Source organism: Lineus longissimus, chromosome 1 (assembly GCF_910592395.1).
Source record: "Lineus longissimus chromosome 1, tnLinLong1.2, whole genome shotgun sequence".
In the NCBI taxonomy this organism is placed as follows: Eukaryota; Metazoa; Nemertea; class Pilidiophora; order Heteronemertea; family Lineidae; genus Lineus; species Lineus longissimus.
This window is the reverse complement of record NC_088308.1, coordinates 24,766,411-24,789,274: the sequence shown is the minus strand read 5'-3', so window position 1 is coordinate 24,789,274 and position 22,864 is coordinate 24,766,411. Positions and strand designations below refer to the sequence as shown.

At 39.9% G+C, this 22,864-nt stretch overlaps 2 protein-coding genes across 12 annotated transcripts in view; both read left to right on the top strand.

Annotated features, from left to right (window-relative positions):
* Nucleotides 1-22,864, top strand: part of LOC135493598 (BAI1-associated protein 3-like) — a 78,205-nt gene that overhangs the window by 16,885 nt on the left and 38,456 nt on the right. For 10 of the 11 annotated variants that reach the window (XM_064781135.1, XM_064781122.1, XM_064781098.1 and 7 more), the window contains exon 2: nucleotides 5,768-5,922. In XM_064781135.1, the coding sequence (XP_064637205.1) occupies nucleotides 5,798-5,922 (125 nt within the window). In that variant the 5' untranslated portion in view covers nucleotides 5,768-5,797. Of the gene's footprint in view, nucleotides 1-5,767; nucleotides 5,923-15,412; nucleotides 15,640-22,864 lie in introns of those variants that run through there. The other variant, XM_064781129.1, reaches the window with a different exon arrangement.
* LOC135500875 (uncharacterized) lies at nucleotides 1,424-4,057 on the top strand. The gene is made up of 5 exons (XM_064792599.1): nucleotides 1,424-1,991; nucleotides 2,806-2,880; nucleotides 3,115-3,222; nucleotides 3,445-3,528; nucleotides 3,696-4,057. The coding sequence occupies exons 1-5, from the start codon at nucleotides 1,511-1,513 to the stop codon at nucleotides 3,935-3,937; spliced, it is 990 nt and encodes a 329-aa protein (XP_064648669.1). The 5' UTR covers nucleotides 1,424-1,510; the 3' UTR covers nucleotides 3,938-4,057.

Here is a 22,864-nt window from a genome sequence, read left to right as displayed (position 1 = left end):
TCAATAGATTCAAATTTAAAACTATTGTACCATAACCCAACAACGAATGACGCATTCTGGTACGGCTGGTATGAATTATTCAACAGTGGAATTCTCAGCTGTTTGCAGATCGAATTCCCATGCGGCAGATGTAAAGTGTAAGGTTTTATTTTTTTATCTAAGTGTCTAGTGAGAAACGTTGTTCTTAGAAATTCTAGACATCTCTTCCATGATGCACAGACTGTTTTTTTGTCCGGAAATACCCCAAAAGTTTTCCCCTTAGAATGGCAAACGTTGGTTTTTTATTAAATTCGAAGCTAATCTGTAGGATTGGCACAACGTCGTTTGGGCACAGATTCAGCTACCACAGTTGAATTAGACAAATGTAGTTTCTCAGTGAGATGCGTTAAAACGTTGTGACAGGGTCACGATCAAATGTTGGTAAGCCCATTTTGACTAGCCGTCCAGATGTGGGCACCCCATATCCTCTGGATGTTATTCTTGGCCTACATCGGCCAAGGTTTCAAATAACCAATTTATTTCGTGTATCCTCTGAGGAAATAACACGCTTGGCTCAATTAGATCGAAGCTGGACATCAAATCAAATAGAATTCGCTGGGGTAGACATCTTGGTTCTAGCCGGAGCAAAATAACTTCTGCTGTATTCGATTAACTCTAAACACAAAATCCATCTTAAATGTTGAAAAAACGAGTACACTCTGATGTAAGCTTGCGATTTGTGGTGATGGACATGTGCATCAATATGCAATACTATGTACATCGGACTTCGCCTATAGTCAACTCATCGTTAGTATATACACGTACAATACACATTATCTTAGCCCAATTCCGTTGTGGCCGACAGGACGCTGAAAAAGAAACATTATGGAGAGTGGTAATTACACCAGGACACAAGATATGTCCTCTGAGTCATTCTACTTTAAGGTCTGGGGCCGGTTGCACAAAAGTTATGGTGATAAAAGTATGTTAGTTTATCTTTTTATGTTAAAGTCCCTAACTTAGGGGTGTATACAAAACCAAGACCTAAGACATAAGACCTAAGACCTAAGATCCCCCGAGGTACAAAACTAAGACCCGGGGAGGCCAATTCCAAACTAAAATTTTGAAGAAAAATATCAGAGTCTTAGTTTTGTACATCAGGGGATCTTAGTTTTGTACGTACAAAACTAAGATCCCCCGAGGTACAAAACTAAGACCCAATTCCAAACTGAAATTTTGAAGAAAAATATCAGAGTCTTAGTTTTGTACATCAGGGGATCTTAGTTTTGTACGTACAAAACTAAGATCCCCCGAGGTACAAAACTAAGACCCAATTCCAAACTGAAATTTTGAAGAAAAATATCAGAGTCTTAGTTTTGTACATCAGGGGATCTTAGGTCTTAGGTCTTATGTCTTAGGTCTTGGTTTTGTATACACCCCTAACTTAGCGTTAGCTAACATAACGCTAAAATTGAGTTTCACAAATCAATGTTAGGCCCAATGTTAACTAACGCTACTTTTAAGTAAATCAATGTTAGTTGCTAGGGACATTTCCCATAATGCATTTGGTCCTCATATTGAAAGCAAGACATGCAAGATGGCTGCCTCCATAGAGAATCATTCATCTCAAAAGACAAAAAGGGAGAGAAAACCAAATTTTTCACACTCAGAAGCCGAAGTTTTAGCCGATGTTGTCATAAATGAACTTGGGATCTTGCGATCCAAGTTTTCGTCAGATGTGACAAACAAAATGAAAAAAAACAAATGGGATGAAATTGCCCTAATGGTTAGTTCCTTGGGAGTGGCCACAAGGACCGGGGATAACTGCAGGGAAAAATGGAACCAGCAGCTTTCAAAGGCGAAAGAGATCCATTCCCTGCAGCAAAAACACCAGAGAGGGACTGGCGGAGGGGGAAAGATGCCACAGGCCGACCCTACACTGCAGAGAATAATAGAAACATTCGAAAAAGACGCAGCATTCAGAGGCATCACTGGTGGATTTGAGTCTGCAGGTAGGTACACCAGGCTCCGATTTAGCCTAATTAGGCCATAAAACGCTATCTACTTCTACCAGCATATATTTCTGAACATAGGCCTAAGCCTTACATAGGTCTAGATTTCATAGCCTGATGTCAATCTTCAAAAACATTGGTGGAATTAAGCTCAACTCGGCCCTACCCTGGCTAAGTTCAAAGTATGTCGTCTGGTGCCTGCATCGATATTGGCACTATGCCAGCCATTTCTGTTGGACTTCCTGTGTGTATAGCGACCATGTGTACATGCTGACATGACAGTGCATGCATGCATTTTTCAAGCGGCCGAAAGTACAGCTTTTCATGACCGTCACTTAGAAATTGTACCATAGTAGTTGACTTCATAGCTCTATAAATCAAATTCATCAGCAGATAAGGTAGTTCAACTGCACAAAAGTACAGAAAATGTGGTTATTCGCTGCTCCAAATACGCGCTTGCAAATTTCCCGACTCCATATTTCTAAACGCACTGAGCATGCCCAGTAAGTGTATGGAACGCAAAGTTTGCAAATAGTACTATACAGGGTGAAACAGAAATAAGTTCCAATATAAATATTTTGTTAATACTTTTAATTTATTCAATAAGTCATGTGAATTACCTCAAAGAATTAACAAAATGATCGCAATTGTACACATTAGGCCTATTGTTAAGCTGACATCACCCTGTTTTAATGGAATATCCATAGAAATTTGGATTTTCAATGGATTTAATTAGAATTTATTGATTTTTCCCGCCAATTTATGTGATTCATTCCCTTTAAACTTTAAAACTTTCATTTGTTAATATTTTCAGTAACCACACCTATAAAGGCTACAGCAGCAGTCTCCCTCCCTGTTACATTACCTGATCTGGCTGGTTGGACTCCTGGTAAGTTTAATTTAAAGGTGCTGGAAGCTCGATGATAAATATGCCCATGTCAATTAAGAGCCGAGTATTTCTTAGACTATGATACATTACATTGGTACCGGTATACAATGGAAGAAATACAAGTAGGCCTACTGAGAAACAGAAAGCGACTGTAGTGACCCGGTTAGACATCATGCGTCTTTAATTTAGAAATAGTAAAATTATTTTTTATGATAATTTCATTTAATTTTTCAGTAAATCAAGCTGCAGATGTTGATGTCGACTGCTCAGATGCAGTGGTTGTGGCAACCTTTGATCGTCAACCACACGAAACACACATAGAGGGAGCCACAATAATTCTTGGTATGCTATTAGATACAGGTTCGGTCTTTCAGTAGGCTATTAGGCCCGGGGTCTAATACTGCATCGATGCTGATAGCCTGGCCCACACCTCATATATCAAGGCATTTGCATTTTGGATATTTGAATCTATATTTGCCAGAGTTTTGGTTGCAAAACATTTTGTGACCTTTCGTGATTTGATATTTATCATCATATAGGCCGAACTGTCATTTTTTATTCTAGATTCTCAACAGACGATGACAGCCACTGCAATGACTGCCCCAAAATCTCCAGCCAAAAAGAAGGCCAAACTGTGCAAAGTCACTGGTGAGTAGTTGGGACTCTAGAATGGCGAAAGCCTTTCTTGATTTTAAGCAGTCCCTACATGAATCAATCAAATGTGCTAAAATGAGCTCTGGCCGTTCACAAAGTGACAAAATTGAAGTGCTGTGTGATCCATTTAACCCGTCATAATTTGTTTCATTCTCTCCTAGGTGCCAGGAAAGCACATGCGAAGGGTCTGCTGACAGACGCCATGTGCCGACAGAAGACTCAGCAGGATGTATTTAACATGCAGCTTGAGGTCCTTGAGGCAACTCTTGTTACGCAGAAGGCCACAACACGTACTCAGGAAGTTCTTCAGAAAGAGGCTGGCCTTCGAATAGAAAAGCTACAGCTGGAGATTGCTCTTCTGAAGGAAAAGGAGTTCTTGGGTCTGTCGGGCATTGAACTGTAAATTTATGTGTAAATAGTATCTATGTTTATAGGATTTGAATTTTTTAAATATTAAATATATTAAATAGTAAATATATAGTAAATATCAAGTTATTTAAAACACAAAGGGAATGTATCAAAATTAGAAGCTACAGTGTCAGTGACATGATGAAAATGTTATGCCACAAACAGGGCCTGATTGTCCACCATTTTGTTTCAACTAACTCCAAAATAGGGATTTATCTTGGGGTTAGGAGGTCAGTTAAAGTTAGCGTTAACTTAACGCTACTTTTAAATAATTTTCTTTCTTGCAACCCAAATTAACTTTTTGGAGTTAAGTTAACGCCAAGATAAACTAACAGTGATTTTTAACTATTTTTTTCTTTTGTGCAACCGGCCCCTGGTGTCTTCTGACCTGACTGATTATCAGGTGTTAGCCGGCCCTGGGACACAACAATGAATTAAAAATCCGATAAACATAAACATACAATGTACATGGCACTATAGACGATCGCGAACTGATGAATAGAAGGAGTTGTAGGTTCAGAGTCACCTGCTTCGATTGCATCAAACTATTGAAATGAATGGATAGGACTATTCCCGATACATTAAAAAAGTGAAAACAATCTTGAGAACATAAGACCACGGCGGAGATCGGGCTCGAACGCTTCGACCACCTGATTTGCATGGAAGCTGTATATGTCTCATTGCTCAAAATTGCGGGCTGTTGCCATCAATATAGAATTATCATTATCACGAGAAGGTTTTGCCTTGTTAGAAGTTATATAATCTTCTCATACTATGGCTTGGATTAAATCGAAATATCTGAAAATATGTCCCATATTCGTTTTAGATATCGAATTAATTTTGGCAACTGATAGAAATTTTGTGATAGCGAAATTTCAAAAAATAGAATCCTTCAATAATTTCTATTTACTTGCCTCCAGAAACCGAAAACCTCCTAATTTTAATCTTGATATACATCAACCAACGATTAGCTTATTGGTAATTCTTTAAATTGATGGACATTTATTTTTAATCCCTCATAATGTTGTGTCCCTTAGGACAACTATAAGTGCTTCTTTGGATCGTATGTATAGAGCTGCCAGAAGGGTTCAATCGATTTTTAACTTTCGAATGACGTTATCATGCACTAATAACATCAACAAGTAAGATATTAAAACTATTGATTCCCAACAACAGCTTTAGAGCCATATAGTGTTCGCCTTTTGAATTATAGCCGAAGGGTTCCTGACCTTGGGAATACCACTGGCGCCCGAAATTGCTCCGCCTCTCTTGATTGAACACATATTTATACCAAATATTGTCCGGATTTGTGTATTGGGCGAGTTTCGTTTAGAAGCTGCGATGCTGACATATTATCCTTGATGAGTCTTCGTATGGCCGTTGATTCAAATCGTACATAGCAACTCCTTTTCCCTACATGTTTTCAAAATCTGTCGCGAGCCTTAATTCTTTTTCGTCAAAGCGCGATTCGGTAACTTACAAAACACTCACTTCTGTCTATCAATGCATATGCTCGCCATCTTCTGAACGCGACCGGGGCCTTTTTGACGTGGATCTAAATCAGAGCACTCGGTGTTCATTTGAGGGATTCCCTTGTATAGGCACCAGCACCGAAGCAACTATACTCCTAAAGCAGTTGCGAGTTTCAAACGCCAGTCTTTCCTCACGTCCAAAATGAAATAAGTTCTAAAAATGTGTTTTAAGTACTGCTTGGAGACTGTCCAATGCAGCCCTCCACTGCAGCGCGGGTGCGCAAGAAACTAAACCATCGTCAAGAACTAATCAATATCAAATTAGTAAGGTTCAAAACACTTTGTATCTGCAGGTTTTCCGCTGGTGAAGTCAGGAAGACAACATGTCTAGGAGAGGACAGCATAGGCCTGTGAGGACACTGAGCATTCAACGCCAACCGTCTACCGAAGAGGACAGTCGTGGTGATGTTAAGTACAGCTTTCTGCCGGCTGAGCTAGGCAACCCAAAGTAAGCTAATATTTTGTTATCGGCATGTAAGTTTTTAACACATTCGAGTGCAAAACTATTTCTGGCCATCCCAAATATAACAGCAGCCCATCCCGAAGTCCCGTCTGCCGAAGATAAAACGCTATCATTTCCCTAAATGGCCTTATTGATCGAATTAATCAGAACTATTTTCTTTGCTGTACATACTTATACCGAGTTTGAGTCAGTTTGCTATTGTTTCTATCAACAAGTCAGCCAGTGGTTGCAAGGTTTATGGAATTTCAAAATGTAGTTGATATGTAATCGAATTTGCGGAAACCTGTCAATGTCGCGCCGCCGGCGGAGTTCCCCTTGCTGGGAAAGGCATTTCACTTACTACAGTGAGGACCCGAGGTGGTTTTGTTGTTTAGGACACGTGGATCTTACTTCTCCGGAGGGCGAAACGTGAGTTCTCTTTTATAAATGAGCTGATGAACTTACCTTCAACAAAGCACTTTTGTACAGTTGTAAATAACGCAAGTTTTATACTTGATATGTGACTAACACTTTGGAAGGTCACCTTCTTCGTTTCAAAGAAACCACCCGTCGAGCTTGCGATCCATTGAAATGCAGACACACTTAGTCCGCTTTTTTGGTGGGTCGATTTTGATAACTGAACGTCATACCCGGAGTCTTTTTATCGCTGTAACTTGGGAACCGTAGCTGCAAGCAATATGACCTATGTCTTGTATGCAATCTGATAGTTAAAGGATGCGCACGCAGCCGACCTCGAAATCGAATCAATCGGCTGAAATAGCGTCAACGAATGAAAATGTACATCCTATTTATTTCGGCTAATGGAAATGTCCTCAAGCATGTACACGTGTAAACTTAGCTGCATCAAAAACGCCATAACTTTTATTTAACAGTATATTGGATACCGGTTCGGCCAAGCATACTAATGCATACTTATTCAATAACAATCCACATAGTGAATGCTTAATCCAATTTCTTATGAATAATTAATAGCTATATCAAATCCCTCCCCGCACTCGCTGAACACGCAAACTCACTTATGTTCCATACTTGGCTATGAACACTGATACATGGTCCCCATGACATGAATTATAGTCATTTTCGCAGGCTCTGGTAAATTGTCTTTCTTTGACAGTTTTCATTAGATTTGGAGTGACGGATGTGGTTCGTAGAGTCACTGCTTTCATATTGTCAATTTCTGCGTGTCAGTTTCTCCCGGTGTAGTACCTTCCCTTCTCTCCACTCCAGTTCCAACAGCAAATACGAAACACTGTTTTCAGCAATAAAGTGCAGTAAGTATCAACGCCTGCGATCTGAGAATTTTTTCACAGTCCATGTGTGCAAATGTTATCGTCAATTTTCTTTGTCCCTTTAACCGGCTATTTCACGCAATCGGCTCTTGATAAACCTGTGTCATGGTTTAAAAGAAAGCTGAACGCACACCCACCGGTTCTTTGGAAACCGTTGCATGTAGCAATAGACAGCCAGGTTGCACTAATGGTCTCCTGTTGTCTAGTATCTTCATTGGGATTTTGAAGAAGTATCATCGGTCTGGTTTCGCGGAATTACCTTCTGGGGAAGTAACCAGGTTGACTTACATGTACGTCAAAGAAAGGTCTGTGTGTCTGAGAATAGTTTGTCTTTGTGTGATGAGATGCGTCCGCTCTTAGTAGAATTCTTTACGATAAGCTAAATGCATATTCCTACTTGCGGAGTCTTCAGATTCTTAGATGAGTACCTCTTTTCTTTCAACTTTCAAATACATGTACAATAGCCACAGTGACGTAGTAAAAGTGCTCAATGAAATATAAGTTACTCTGTAGACCATCGTTATTTTTCTAGAATTGTATAATAAAATAACATTCTATATACGCTTTTTGATCAGCGCACACTGCCTCACTGTGCCTCTTAAATCTCATTTGGTCCAGGTATTCAATAAACAAGGTGATTTCCATTGATCTCCGCTGACACTCAATCACAACTCAATTATAGCTTATTTGTCAAAGCCTTATGAAATACCAGTGTGCTAGAATCGATATGCTAAACTGTGTTGAGATCCCGACACCATATCAGCCAGGTGTCGCTAAATTCAAATGAAACGCGGTCGACTAGCACACTCTCTCATTCTAACTGGTTCTTATTTCATTTCCATATCTTTGTACCTCGCCTTTCGAGTAATCTCAAATGAAACTAATCCATCAATCTATCGAAACAAAATTGTCCTACGCATTTCTCTAAACCTTTCCAAGTGTTAGACAAACATGTTAATTTGACGCGATTGCATTGTATTTCTTGAGATGAATGTAAAGTTACTTTATTACTTACATGTGGATACAGAATAGAAATCAAAGTCACTTTCACAACAATGATAATACCGTCAATCTACCACACATTGGCATTTCTGACAGATTTCAAGGCTGGTATCATCCGGATTGCGCCGGATTAAATGACACAACAAGGAGATTAATTTCGTGATGGAAATTGATATACATTGTATGGAATGACAGTCTTCAGCTGCCTATGCGACAGATCTGCGTGATATACATGTACAGTGTACTACGATTAGATTTGTTACTAATGCATTTTGCAAACGAAGTTTTCTACCGGTTGTGGTCTGAAATTTCAAATGTTGTTGGTGAAGTCGTCGAAGCAGAGATGATATTCACCGCCAGGATAATGTACCGCCGACGCTTGTGGTGGTTTTTGTCCTATTTGCTTTATTATGTATTCCAGTCGCATATCTCATCTTTGGGTCAGGGATACTGGTCTATTAATCAAAGGAAACCTCCCATTAAGTTTCTGCTCGGAAAAATGCTCCTTGACCAATATTTTTTGGCCGAATGAATATGTATACTGACTGTTGAGTGTGCCCAGACTCAGCTGTTACTGGGGTGGGGTGTTTGCGCGGAGGGTAGTGTGAGGGCCCTCTTTGATCCATGTGTGAGAGCATTACCATTCCCGAGAGGAGAAACAAACGAATGAATCTCTGTCTATTAATAATAAGGTAATATTTACATACGTCTTCCTTCGTCCTTCATAGCTCTTTGTGAGGCTTGTGAAACCTGCCGAAAGACCACGCTCTTTTAGTAACAATATCTGGAGCCAGGCAAACAGGAAAGGACCATTAGGTTTTGGCTTGTTCACTGTCAAAGAGATTACGTGTAGCTTGGGCTCTATACAACTGCGGCAGTTTCTCAGTACACGTATATAGTGTACAGGAACTGATTACAGTCATGTTAACGATCTCGTCAATCATCCCTCACCCTCACAGATGAACCCCGTGATTCAGTGATTGCGAGACAACGCCAGTGTTGCATTTCTGATCAATTTCTCATTAACGTAGAGCTTTGACAGATTCTGTCTATTTTTTTCTGGTTTCGGCTGATGCTGTGTGTTTATAGCACTTCGTTCAGAAAAGTTGCTGGCCGCTATTGGTAAAAACTGCTTCGGGTTCAGAATGTTTTTTTGTTCATATGTTAATCCTGCATTACCAAATGTGATGAGCTGCAATGCATCTCGTAGATGTGCACAGCGGATTTCCTTGTAATGTTAATGCAAACGCCTTCGGTCTGCAAAGTAGACAATGGAACACAATAAAGAAATAATCTGATTCAGTTATACAAATGCCATCTCGACTACTGTAACAGTTAATTTTTCATGAACAGCCACTCACCAACCAACATTTCTCCCATACATGCAACCATACTGAATAATTGCATAAATCTACTTGCCAGCAACGTCAAGGGACTTGAGCACAATTTACTGCACGCTATTTCTTTGATCTAGGCAGTAGAGCCGACCGCTTTAACGGCGTGCTCCTCAATCAAGTATCGATAGAAAAGAATAAGCCCCTCGAGGCCCCTCAGGCATTAGTATGAACTCCGGGAAAATGACAGCGATTAGCATCAAGTGGTAAGCCTGGTGACTAGTCTTTGGTCATCTTAGCTGATGCTGGGAAGAGATCTTCCATACTTTTTCATTTAAAATTCGTTTGCTTCAGAAAATACCATGCTATTTATGATAGAGTAATATCATAATATGGAAAGTAGCAGGCAGACGACAGACGAGAGAGCAGCGACCTTTTCTTGTATCGGTGTAAACGACCGAAAAACCCCAAAAGAAAAGCATTATCAAGAACAAGAATGTGTTCCAGGCGAACGAGTTCTGTCAATTTCAGCTTGTCCCTCGCGGATCGTTTGCACCTGCTCTCATTTTCGATTCCCAATAACTCGATTCGTCACTGAAAGTCAACGGATTGGTGTTGTTGTCCAAACCAATCAAATGGCAAATGGAAAAGGTTACTTGCACCTGCTTTTGGATATAGACATAGATTGGTTGATATTTTTCTTGGTCATTTACAACACTGTCAAATGATGTCCATGCCATTAACAGTTAGTCGTACACATCACGTAAAAGCTAGTCGTACATCTTCGTATAGCTAACATTAGCTGCCTGTTATGTTTCAGTGGTAAATGGGTGAGAATCAATGCACCAAAAAACGCCGAAGTTTAGACGCGCTGGGAGAAACGATATAAAACGCTACATATGGCCAATAACGCTTTGTCTGAACACACCTGTAATGTCAGGTTGAGCATGTTTGTTCTAAACTACCATCTACCTGTCCCAAGACTCGCCTACGTGAAGTGTAGTGTTCACAGTTAATAGTGATAGGTTAGTGGCCCGTAACCATGGTGAACCACTGCACAAATAGATTGAGACTGATATGATATGGGAAGAGAGTTTGAAATGACCGTGCCAACCAACACTTGTTCAGATCAGAGATTTAATGTTGTGAAGCTTGGTTTGACGAGTTCATAGGGTACAATCAACCTTTCATTCTACATGTACATGTAACATTTCATTGACTTGCAGTACATTCTATTCGGAAGCGATAGTTTAGCCCCGCGCCATCCGGACCAGAAGTAAACGACGCTGAAGAACTGTCGGTTCAGACCGTGGTTGGCATTGTTGATCTTGACTTGCTTGTATAAATCCTGTCTTGCCCCTGTCCTTAACCATGCGATATTCCCCCATGGCTAACTATCCCGACGAGCAATCCCTTGAGCGCGACAAGCGAGGACATGGTCCTGTTTGCTAAATTGGGCTAGCTCTTTGAAGAAATCCAGGCTCTATATAAACTGTCTGAACTCGGTATGGCCCCTGGTGGTCTCGGAAATAAAGTTTAAGTCGTACTGCGTATTGAGTCCTCTCCATCAGAGCCACCAGAGCTTCCAAACATATTTATTACCGCAAAGTGTCATCTTTAGAAGCCAAGGCTTACGCCCAGTTATCTGTTCTCATCAGTTAATCTGCAAAATTTTGCAAACGTCAAGAATGCAAACAAATATGTGGTGCTTTTCGTTACGCGTTTTCTTACCATTGGCTTGAGATAGTATATGGTTACTAATAGTCATATTACTGGTCACCTCCATTCAAACGTGGGTTATAATTGCGAATGAATAGCTAGCCGATTCATTTTCTGCAGAGCTGTTTCTAACGATATCCCGTCGGACCAGCAGCTACGATATTCGATCGCAAATAGGGTCAGTCTGTCGAAAGTCCGTAGCTGGCCAGAATCGCAGTATGGATACACTGCTTCAATGGACCCGTTTCCTCAAATCAGCTGTTCATGTCACATGTCACAGATAATGTTAACCCTTTGTCCTTGATAAATGCGGAGTACTTTGTATCATGTATGTCATTGCTGACTATAGATTCCATCAAATGATGTCAAAGCCTCATCGTGCCTGATGGTTTTTCTCTCACAATCAAGTTAGGTTTATTGGAAGTAAGCTGCTCGCTTTAGACAGGATATTTACCATCGATCAGAGTATCACGATAGTCGCCATGATGATCCGTCACTGATGGGATGTTATTGGACACCATCCATCAACCCGAGATGGAGATAGGTCAGTCGTTTGCGAGATTTCAGCTGCTTTGGAAGCAATTCTAATCGGGAATCGACACAAGTTTGGCGACTTGATCGATTCATACGCTACGACAAAACTCTTGTCTGAATGTTTGTCCAACTGGGGAACACCTCCACAACATTTTCGATTGTACACCTATTGCTGATCAGTGTGTGTTTCTCTGGTGAAATCTCTCTTTGAAATGGGAGGGTTTCACCTCCTTTGATGAGGAAATGTGTTGCACTGGTATCTGACTGGTACACTTCCGGTAACGCCCAAGTCTTTTCCATATTTTCTTATTCGCAGCGCACCTGGCCAGATCTGTGTAATTAATCTTACTTCCCCGGAAAGAAATAATAATGGCTACCTTCCGAGAACAATATCTTACTGGTCTCCTGGCAACGCAATCCAAATAAATAAACCACTAATTCTGTCGATTTATTCTGCCCAACGCTTTTCGTTCTATTCTAGCCGCAGATATAGATAGTATTTCAATGCAATCAAGGTGCGTTTTTGATGCGATATGACGCCTGCAGGTATTTTACGAAAGACTGTCTTGTAGTGAAAGTTTTATCGAAATATTTTCATTAAAAGTCTCGAAAATGGTGTAAGGTATTGGCTTAAATGCAATCACAGTTGAAAACACAATGCAGTTGACGAAAGGTTTCATATCGATTATTTATTCAGAAAAGTGGATGATTCTCTATCGGCACGCCAAAACGAAAGTTGCGTTTCGAGCCATTCACGTCTACTTATATAAATATTTTCTATTTCTCATGCGCTCATAGTCATTACCTACACGTACACGTCTAACGCTTCCCTTCCGTCGTATGCACCTGCCCATGTTGGTGATGAAGAGGAAGACAGCCGGAAACGTAACATTTCCAATAACACCAAGCTGTGAAATTCATTAAGAATGTAATTATTGATCTTTACCCTGGCGACCCCGCGGACATGGTGATTGTCCCAACAGTGATAAAGCGGCAGAATTCGTATCGTACGTTTTGTAATGAGTGGCCAGTGTCTTCGTGTACCAGCAACAATTGGTTAGCGGAACTACTTTGGCTGCTTTTCCCCGGTGTCCCAGAAAAAAAAGATGTCCCCTGAAAAATTCAGCTAGCGGAATTGGCGACGAATCAAAATTTGCAACCAACCTATCATTCAGAACCTCAAATCCTTGGCTCTGTTGTAAGCGAGGACATCAAAAGGGGAAGCATTTCATTCAAGCAAATTCCACTACAATTTCAATACTAAAATTCGAATGCTTAAGTGCAGGAAAAACGAATCAATGCAATCAATAAAATTTGCATTAAATCCATTAAGTTTTAAGCCGAGTTGATGCTTCTTATCAATGCTTTATGCAGTCATGTTATCACAATTACCAATTCCATGATTGGTCTTGCTGATATAGTTACCTTGCCAACCACCAGATTGCATCGCTGGTCTCGGGAAGACGCGGGTTACGATGAATAATGAATGTGGATGTGACGTTTACCAGTTAGAATCTCATTAAATATTACTTCGACTACAAGTATGTATGATAACGAGAGGCCCAGTTTTTGCATGTTTTGCCATATTTTAAAAGTCAATGTGTATACATCATTGTTACATCAGAAATATGCAACATATAAAATACCGTATCTTGACATTGGTTTTCTTGAGAATCTTGGTTGCCAACAAACATGTCTACTCATCCGATGAGGTAGAGCCATTTCTTAGTTATGGGATAAAAAATAACGAAAAATAGTAATAACATTAGACTTGATTAAAAAACTATACATCTGACATCAAGATTTGCTTAGAGAGTTCTTAAAAGCCATCGGGTGTTTGAAGGCGCCCAAGGTGACGAAACTGATCATCTCTCTGAAGCTCTTTCGCATTCGTAATGGCGGCTACCATCAAAGGAAGCTATTCTGCAGTTTCGTACTTCTTTCTGCTCCGTTTTTAAAGGCCTGCTTTTGATGCTATTTTCTAATGGTATCTTGGTGGCAATATTTCGCGAACTCGTACACAAACCTTGGAAACAGAAGTACTCGCGGCTGGTCTTCGCGAAAGATCCCAGTAGTTGCACGAAAGAATCGGAGATGGCGCACAGAGAACAGATACTGCTTTCGTCGCTTACCGTACCGGTTGCATTTGACAAAGCCCATTGCTTTCGATGAGAGGCGAAAACTTAACGGATAGCTTGTCGATCGTGGATTTTGGGTTACACACTTAAGTTGTGAGAGGATATTTCAGTGTTCTAAGGCTATTGAACTGGAATAACCACGCGCTTGAACCAACTGCGCTCCGTTCATTTAAAAATTGAAGTTGAAATTTTCAAATTGGGTGAATACGAACTAAATATAAATTCTAACAATGCCGTTGTAGACTGATAAATACAAATGAATGAACTTGAACGGCTCAGGCCTTTTAAAGACAGAATCACAGTGAGGTATGGGGGAGCTGTTCGTGTGTTGTTAGGGTCATGTTGTCATCAAGGCTCGCAGTACTGTAAATTCCTATTACATCATTGGTCAAATACGTATCATCATACAGTGTTTATACATTAATATCACCACTCAGAAGTAACCAAATGCATTATTTAATAAACGTGCCAACACCTGGCAACTAAGACACATAATTGATAAGTATTAATTACATGTACATGTATAGGAGTCTCCGTGTATCTGATTCTGATGGTCTGGTATTCTACTGACACTAACCTGACGCCGTTATGCTAAATTTACGGTCAATATCGACATACCGCGTTATCTGACCCAGAACTTACAGATCGGAGTGTTGCCTTGAAACAGGTATTTGGATACGTATAAAAAGGAGATGACATCTTTGCAACGCCAAACTAGCAAGAAGAAGGTGACGCGAAAAAGTGGCCAGTTGATTATACGATGGACACAAAAATCACGACCAGAGGCAGCTGGAGGCCAGTTTCCGCCTCCTGGACTAAGATTTAATGCATCATCGGAAAAACTGAAATACAGGTAACGTAATAGTCATCATTCATAGCATCCCGGAGCACCATTGGAGTTTAATCAACATTCGAACACCATGGAAACCAATTGTAGGGGATTATCGTCTTGGCCTTCGAAGTTATGACCAACATAATTTGGTCACTTTTTCTGTTGATATCATTGGTCACCAATTCAATTTGCTGGCAAAAGAGCATAAATAATTATGAGATTTAGGAGATGCCAAAGGTAACATTGGCTATGGGGTCTAGGAACGGCTCTGATAAAAAAAGTCGCATTCTATCGCTTAATTGACAAAGAGGAAATGATAAATACACGCTGTGAATTCATCCAAGTCTTAAATTAACTTCCCCTCATATTTACCTTGGCTGAAGGAATGAAACACACTGTGACGATGTCCTAAGGGAATAACAGGTGACATTGCTTCCCTTCTTATCGAACACCCCATAATGACAGCAAGCGATCCTAGCGCGGAGCCCAGAGCGTTTCCACGTTTAGTTAGCTTAGCTAATAGCCACCACGACCACAGCATGGAAATAAGGAGATAAACCATGTTCGATCCCGATTGACAAGTCGGCGATCTCCGGTGCAGGTCGGAAATTCTAGTGATTTAAAACTAGGCCTCACTGGATGATATGATCAGTTGATACTGGGATCAACTTACATCGGTTTTCAATGGCCTGGTTTTGTTCTTTAGCGTGATATGTGTACCTGTGTTGATATCTAGGCCTTATTCTTTAATTCTTCTGTGTTATCTGTGCATTGGTAATTTCTGCTAACGGATGTATAGACTTCGAATGGATACAAATGTCGTTGAGGGGAAGAAAGCATGATGACATGAGCCGGTAAATTTTTCTTTTTGTTTACTGAGTGTTTGTTTCACCAAATAGCAACTGATGACATGTTACATCTTAGAACATCCAGCACAGCTGATGTTCTGTACCATCAGCTTTGTTGCACTTAGCTATAAAACAAGTTATAGTATCACTTCCAATCGAGAGTCACATCATGAGTTTTTCTTAACTGAGAAAAACTTGTGTCGGACGTTTTGTACCAACATATTATTGTTCAGCCATCACGAGATTCAGTCGTTACGCAAATCTTAGCAATAATGTGCATGTACGAGTACGCCTCTCTATGAACACTGCTATGTACAATTACATCTACGCTAACTTTTCTTGGATATCAAAATGAGTAGTAAGCCAAAACGTTATTCTATACTAGGTCTATGTCTTACGCAAGGATGAATTCCTGTGTTGTCATACACTCTACAAAACAAGTTGTTGGGATAGAGGCCCTATATAAAGGTTGTTAAATTATATGAGGGTTCTGTTGTTATCCGCTCAATGTCAGGCCACTTAGAAACAATATTCGGTGATTTGATAGGCTATCGAACTGATTGTGTTATACCTAATATTACGTAGATTTAGATGCAGATAGACATATGTTTTTTAAAAAGTGGTTGCAATAACACTATAGGCTCACTATTGCAATAGCATGGTCAATAAATCATTTTCACAAGTTGGCCTACGTGTGTCAAAACAATGATAAATCGATGGAAAAGTCACGACATCAGGTTAATCAAATTCAGATACTTAACAATGAACAGGGTATCGGTGAAAAAGTACAGATATTAGTTCTTAAGTTTTGGGATTTTTCTCTATCTGGATTCTTGTAAGATTCTTACATTGTGCTTTTTTAGTCTCAGTACAAAGCAAGCTGTAAATACAACTTCATTGAAGCTGAAATTTCGAATGCGATCAATCAATTTACCAACTGACACTTCACAGTTGGAAATGCGTTCTGGAGGAAAACGTCAAAAGAGGCGTATGTTTAGCAGTATCAGAAAGGGAAATTAACCAATTCAGTTGGGAAATTAAAAGTTGAAAACTCAATAGTGGTAGTCATTTATTACTTTCTAATGATTGTGCTCCGCAGTATGATTGTCTTGAAGCATAGATTAACACAGCACAAGTACTTATAAAGTTAAATAGTAAATTTCGATGTTTCCTCACTATAGTTTATTATTAGACAAAGATGATTCACGATATTTACTTGCTCGAAAAGAATGACAGTCAATTCAGCAGGAACCAGCATATCGTTTAGAGTACGACACATTCCCACCATATTGTATATTACATCATCTGAAACCTGTACACGAATAACGCCCAGTGCCAACCGTTCGCTGATCCACTGCACCTTCAGGTGTAATGCTCGATTACATTAGAAGTACTCTGGCCTACAATGACACCGGACATCCCAAGTGTGCTGTATGCCATCTACGTATACACAAGCAACTCGCTAGATGCCCTTCAAACCTGCACAGTATTACATTCGTATCGGTACACACACCAAGAATATCCCGACATGAAATGTACAGACCAGCCAGCAGCTACTCGAGCTTGGCACTCGATTACCGAAAAACCTCAATCCCGAAGCACTGTTATACGCTGTCTTCCATACGATCTCGCGATGTCCTTTAAATTATACTACACATTATCTACCAAATAGCACCTACATGCTCAATATATCACTAAGATTCACCAGAACAGAAGATCGGACCAAAATATCATGACACACAAAATTCGGAAATTCTGTAAACTGTAGGCCTACAGCTTACACACAGAAGTCACCGCACACACATGCGTTCACTTTGCCCGCTGACCAGCAACTATTAACATTGAATACATGCATTACGTTACGTCATCACTTTTGGTGGGTTTTTGTGTTCAGAGGATTGGAGAGGTTTATAATCAGACTGTGAAACGGAATCAATTGGAAATTTAGTGAAGGGCCAAACTCTTTGTTCGCGGGTAGTTGGTTGATCATGATATTTTCATGAAGTGTGATATGTAGTTAGAGGTTAAAACAGTTCAGTGGTTTGATTGTATTACATTTTAAATTTGCAACTTTATGATCGTGATAATAAAATTGTTTCTTGACTTTCTGTAAGACTAAAGGGGGTTACCTTCGCTGGGCTTTCTTGCGTTTTATGGCTTTGTACGGTTGCCCAGACAATAAATTTCAAAGAGGTGCTTTCAACAACGGTGAAAACCTAACGGTATCCCTCTCTCGTCACGTCATAGGAGCCGGGTCTTAAAAAACCCTGCAAATCGCCAAGCGAGCAGGTAATCCGACAAAATATCGTGGCTATTACCAAGTCTCCTTTTTCCAGCCACGGTCAAGTGGCCATTACATGTTAGTATGGTCAATGGTCATTTAGCCGCTATCATGGGCATGACGATCAGCATCAATCATTCATAATGGCCGATGTTTTCGATGACTTCCCGACGTCTTTAAGTATCATCCTGCTAAGTAATCAGTTGCGTTTCTTTCCTAATGGTCAAAACAACCTCATCAAGAGTTGACGCGGTTACTACTTAGTGTCGTGGATGTGTTTTAGACCAGTCAAATGCAATTTGAGTTGTTATGCAGCTTCTGATTGATTCTTGATATGTAATACAGCATTATTGACCAATCAGAGCCATGGTTACAGTTAACATCGTTTTACGCAATGGTTATGCCACCCATTTGCTGTTTTTACTCTCAAAACTTTCTGCTGTGTCATGCGAACCGTTTGTTCGTCTGTAATTGATTTATTGTCTTTGTAGAGAACTTGATAAGAAAACAGCTCCTTGCGACATTAAAAAAGTATGACTTTCCGTGTAGGGCACATTTTTGTCACTTCCGAAGTTTCTGAAGTATTTTTTCCTGGAACGCTTGGATACTTTCACCATAACTCTAGTTGATTAACCATTGAAGCCACTTACCAAACAACCTCTCCAACACCTGCCTCTGGGTTTTTCAATCGGCTTTGCAATGAGATGTCTCCGGTTTTTAATGGCATTCTTGGCGGTAAAATATGGGTGTACATTTAGGATCTCAGTGCCACGCAGTCTCTGTCTACTAGGAGGTAATCAGAAACGGTTTTGATTTCGTGATATTGATAATGCATTTAGAGATCCAATGTCGTAAACATACAGTATAGTCATTCTACTGTGTCTACAGTTCAGGACAATGCTCATACATGTATATTGGTCAGATATTCAAAAACCCTTCACAAACATGTTACGTCATGAAAGATTGATGCTTTGCCCTAATTTGGTTGTAACACGACCCTCTCAGGTCCGTGGTTGTAATGGGTCTTACATCAATGCAACTTCATTACGCTACACTTGTAATTCGTACATAACATAGACTATCATGCTATCAATGTAATACTGATATGTTCTGTAAACGAGCTCGTGAATAACAAAGCAGATGTTTAGTAATCTGAAACTTATGTTTCTTCCTCATGTTCTTAAATGCCAAAACGATGCGTGATTATTGTCGATAGGGCACGAACGGGACCATATTTTGCATGTACAAAATGAAGCATACAAGTCGTGGCAAGCTCATAATAGTTCAAACATTCAAAATATTTTCTTCTGGCACAGTTAATGGAGTTTGTGCTAGTCCAAAAGACGGCTGGCTATCGGAACTATGACGCTACATTACATTACAGAGTACACATGTAAATGTTTTTGTACGGTGTTGTTGAGTTAACTGCTCGCATTTTGGCAATGAATTATTTTAGGAAAATATTACACCCTTGCAATCATGTCATGAAATATGTTGTGACCTTTGGGGATTTGCTTGGCTCTCGCACGATATACTATACGCCATTTACGCCATGATGCATTTTTCAGTCTACCCGGCGCAAATTTCTATGCAACAAAATAAACATTTCTGGTGTTAGCCAATCCTCGACCTTTTGAGGTTCGCAACAAATATAGCCTTAAGCATCATGTGAGAAACATCTTGGCGCCAAGAAACTTCCTTTTACTCATAAAGTTATTCTTTTAAAGTTAGTTTAACCGACTGCAAATGCATTTGGGGAAAAACACCCAAACGCATCTTGACATGCTTTAAAGCACGCATCGTGCACAAAAATCGACGCCAGCAGACATTGAGTCTTCCCATGTCCATTGCTTTCTCTTTGGTGATTCTCCATCGGGAAATTAAGCTAAGAAAAATAATGTTGTTGTTTGGCGCCGTAAAGTGTGTTTTAATCCCATCGGATTCTCCTGCAACGGGTATGTGCCTGGCTAATGGGACTTTCTATTACCCCCAGATTGCCCATTTGCTTGCCTGTACAATTCACAACACCTGTATTTGCTTAAAGGGCGTTTCATTACATAATGGAGTTGTATGTAATAATTTCGCAGAACGTTAAGTTAAATTTCTCAAGGAAAGAGTACGTTCATTTCACATGTATTGACATTATTTCCCCTCCAGAGTAAAATACTGATGGTTACGGAGTCGCCATAGAACCTTTCTCAGTCTGAGTTGAAGGTGACTGGCCGACCGGTCTATATGGGCCGCGATTATCCATTTTTAAAAGATAAAGTGATAGGCCTAAGTATCTTTTTGTGGAACCATAATTCATGCAAAATACATCAGACGTATTACTATAATATCATTTGGCAAATCCTACTTTTATACCTAATCTGTTCTCAAACTTTCATTCAAAGCTTGGCGAAATCTGTTTTTCGGTACTTTTGATGAGAGATATACTTTTATAAAGAAACGTTCGCTGTAGTTTATATTCGTGAGTGTGTTCATTACGATGGCGTGTTGAATGTAAAATGTCATACGCTTATGTCTTGCCGTAACTGCACAAAGGCCTTTAAGTATACTCTTTGTGATACCAGGTACCAGATTGGCCGATCACAAGCAAATCTGGCATCGGCATAAAACCCTCAACCTTTACAAGTTCAGCATGGCTGAGTTCTCCGTGTATAAGTTTGACTACGAACAAAATATCAAATAAAACCTTATATTTTCTCGAAAAAATTTAATTGTTCGGCAATGCAATATCCAACGTGTTGACACTATACATGTGATGTACATTTCTGTGGCTTCAGTTTGACTTACGGTAAAAATATCGATTAAACACGCGAGGCCATATACATGTCTCCCCTTCATTATTTATATCCCTCAAGCAAAACTATACTAAATTAAATCCACGCCCGTTATGCTCGACTCAAATGGGGATAATTTCATCCTTCGAGCATGGCAACGCCGATATAGTATATGCATAGTATCCTACTTTCCTCCATACATATTATGACAAACATCGCCCAGAGTCAGAAATTGACATCCTTTATTCTCAGTTCAATAATAGCCTTAAATCTATGGCTGATGCCCATGCCAAATTGGTTAATCATGCTCATAAGGCCTGACTCCACTGAGACAAGGCATGGCTGTTAGAAGCTTTCGTTGGACATACGATCAGGGATCAGTTTAAGAGCTTTTTCGACTTCCATTTCACTGTGTTCTTCGTACATTAATTTACGTTCAGTTGTCAACGGTTACACTAATTGCTGACATACCGCTCAACACCCTCGAATCCGAGGCTCAAGACAATCCTCTTGACATCTATTGATTTACGACAAAGCCTCTTGCGTTGGAGGTTAAGTCGCCATCGTGGGTTGAACAGAGCTCATCGATTATAGGTGCTTCTTTTAACGCGGTCTCTGATCCTTAACTCTGTATCCTCGGAGTGGTGCTGATGTTTACTCACTTTGGTGATTGCATGAAGAGGAAACTTGGCCGTGATGGGACAGTCTGCAACTGAAGCAGTTTAAAATCGTGAGAAAATACTGAACACCGTTAAGGAGCACTTTAGCATGCGAGATGACGTAAATTTACGTCGTTAGGGCGCTATGTGCATTGTGGAAATATAAACTGCCTGTCATTTACGGCAGACCTGATAATACATATTGTCATTTTTTGCACTCCGGGTTAACAGTCTGCGAAGTTATTTGTTTGATTCCGTCACTATTTGAAAAAGGGGAAATTTCATTAGACTGTCCATTACGCAGGACAAAACTATACACCACGTCATAGCAGAAACACTTACAGGTCAAGCGATTTTTGATGTGAGAAATACACGCTTTCCTATTGAATGATACAATGGCTTATCGACCGATCATGTCAATTTTTGTCTATCAATAGTCTAGTGGCGACAGGCGTTACATTATATCGGGAAAGGGTTACTTATGCACTTGGTTGCTCTAATCGGATGGCTCGCTTTGCCTCAGGGTAAAACAGGTTGGAAGCTATATGAAAGTGCAACACGGTAACTATCTCAGCTCTTGACTATCGAATCTCAATCAGCGAGGGACAGTGTTCGAATTGATAACCCTCCCCACACGTGAAAGAGCCTAAATGAACTAATATTTCCGAGCTCTATCTTATTTAGAGGTCGGCGATAATCTATATAATCGGAGAGTATATATTGCATGTAACAGAGATTGGAGTAACCACTACAATTAGGCACTTTTTGGTCGTTTTCAGACTTAATTAGCGCTAATGTTGCGGTACTATTCGAAATAGGATGGTGCCCAGAATAACCCGGTAATCTGTCGTAACATCTTTTTTACACTTTGTTGTGGTTTTTCATCGTCACCCTTACTATTCAACAGTCAGACTGATATTTGAAGTTCAAAACCAAATGACTCTTTCAGCTTTGTAATGAAATACATTGTACTTGCATTGAATCATTGTTGATGCCATCGGTTAATGTCAATATCAGGAATAACGATGTGACTAGATTCTGCCCTAAACCGTTATCTTTTATTACAATTACAAGAACAATCCACTGTGACTAGAACGACGTCATTCTGGGGTAGCCTGTAAGAAGAGAAAAACTTGTCAGAAGTAAATCGTTTTTGAATCCCTTGGAATGACGTCTGCTTGGAAAACACCTCGTTTGACCCAATGACATTTGAATTGTTATTCTATTACTTTAATTGATTGTCAATAATGACGAATAATTTGGAAGTTGCTCGGTTGAAGGCTATAGGAATCCTCCCAAATAACTACATGATTGTGCATGGGGAATACCTCTGATGACAAATTGTGTTCAATTTATTGATTTTGTATTGAAATTCATGTTTTGATATTTCTCCCATTGTTATTCCGTGGGTTATTGCGTCACTGATATACTAATAACATGCGAGATGTTCCCATGGATTTTTGCCAACATTGAATTACTGAGTTTCTTCAAAGGACATGTGTTTTCTG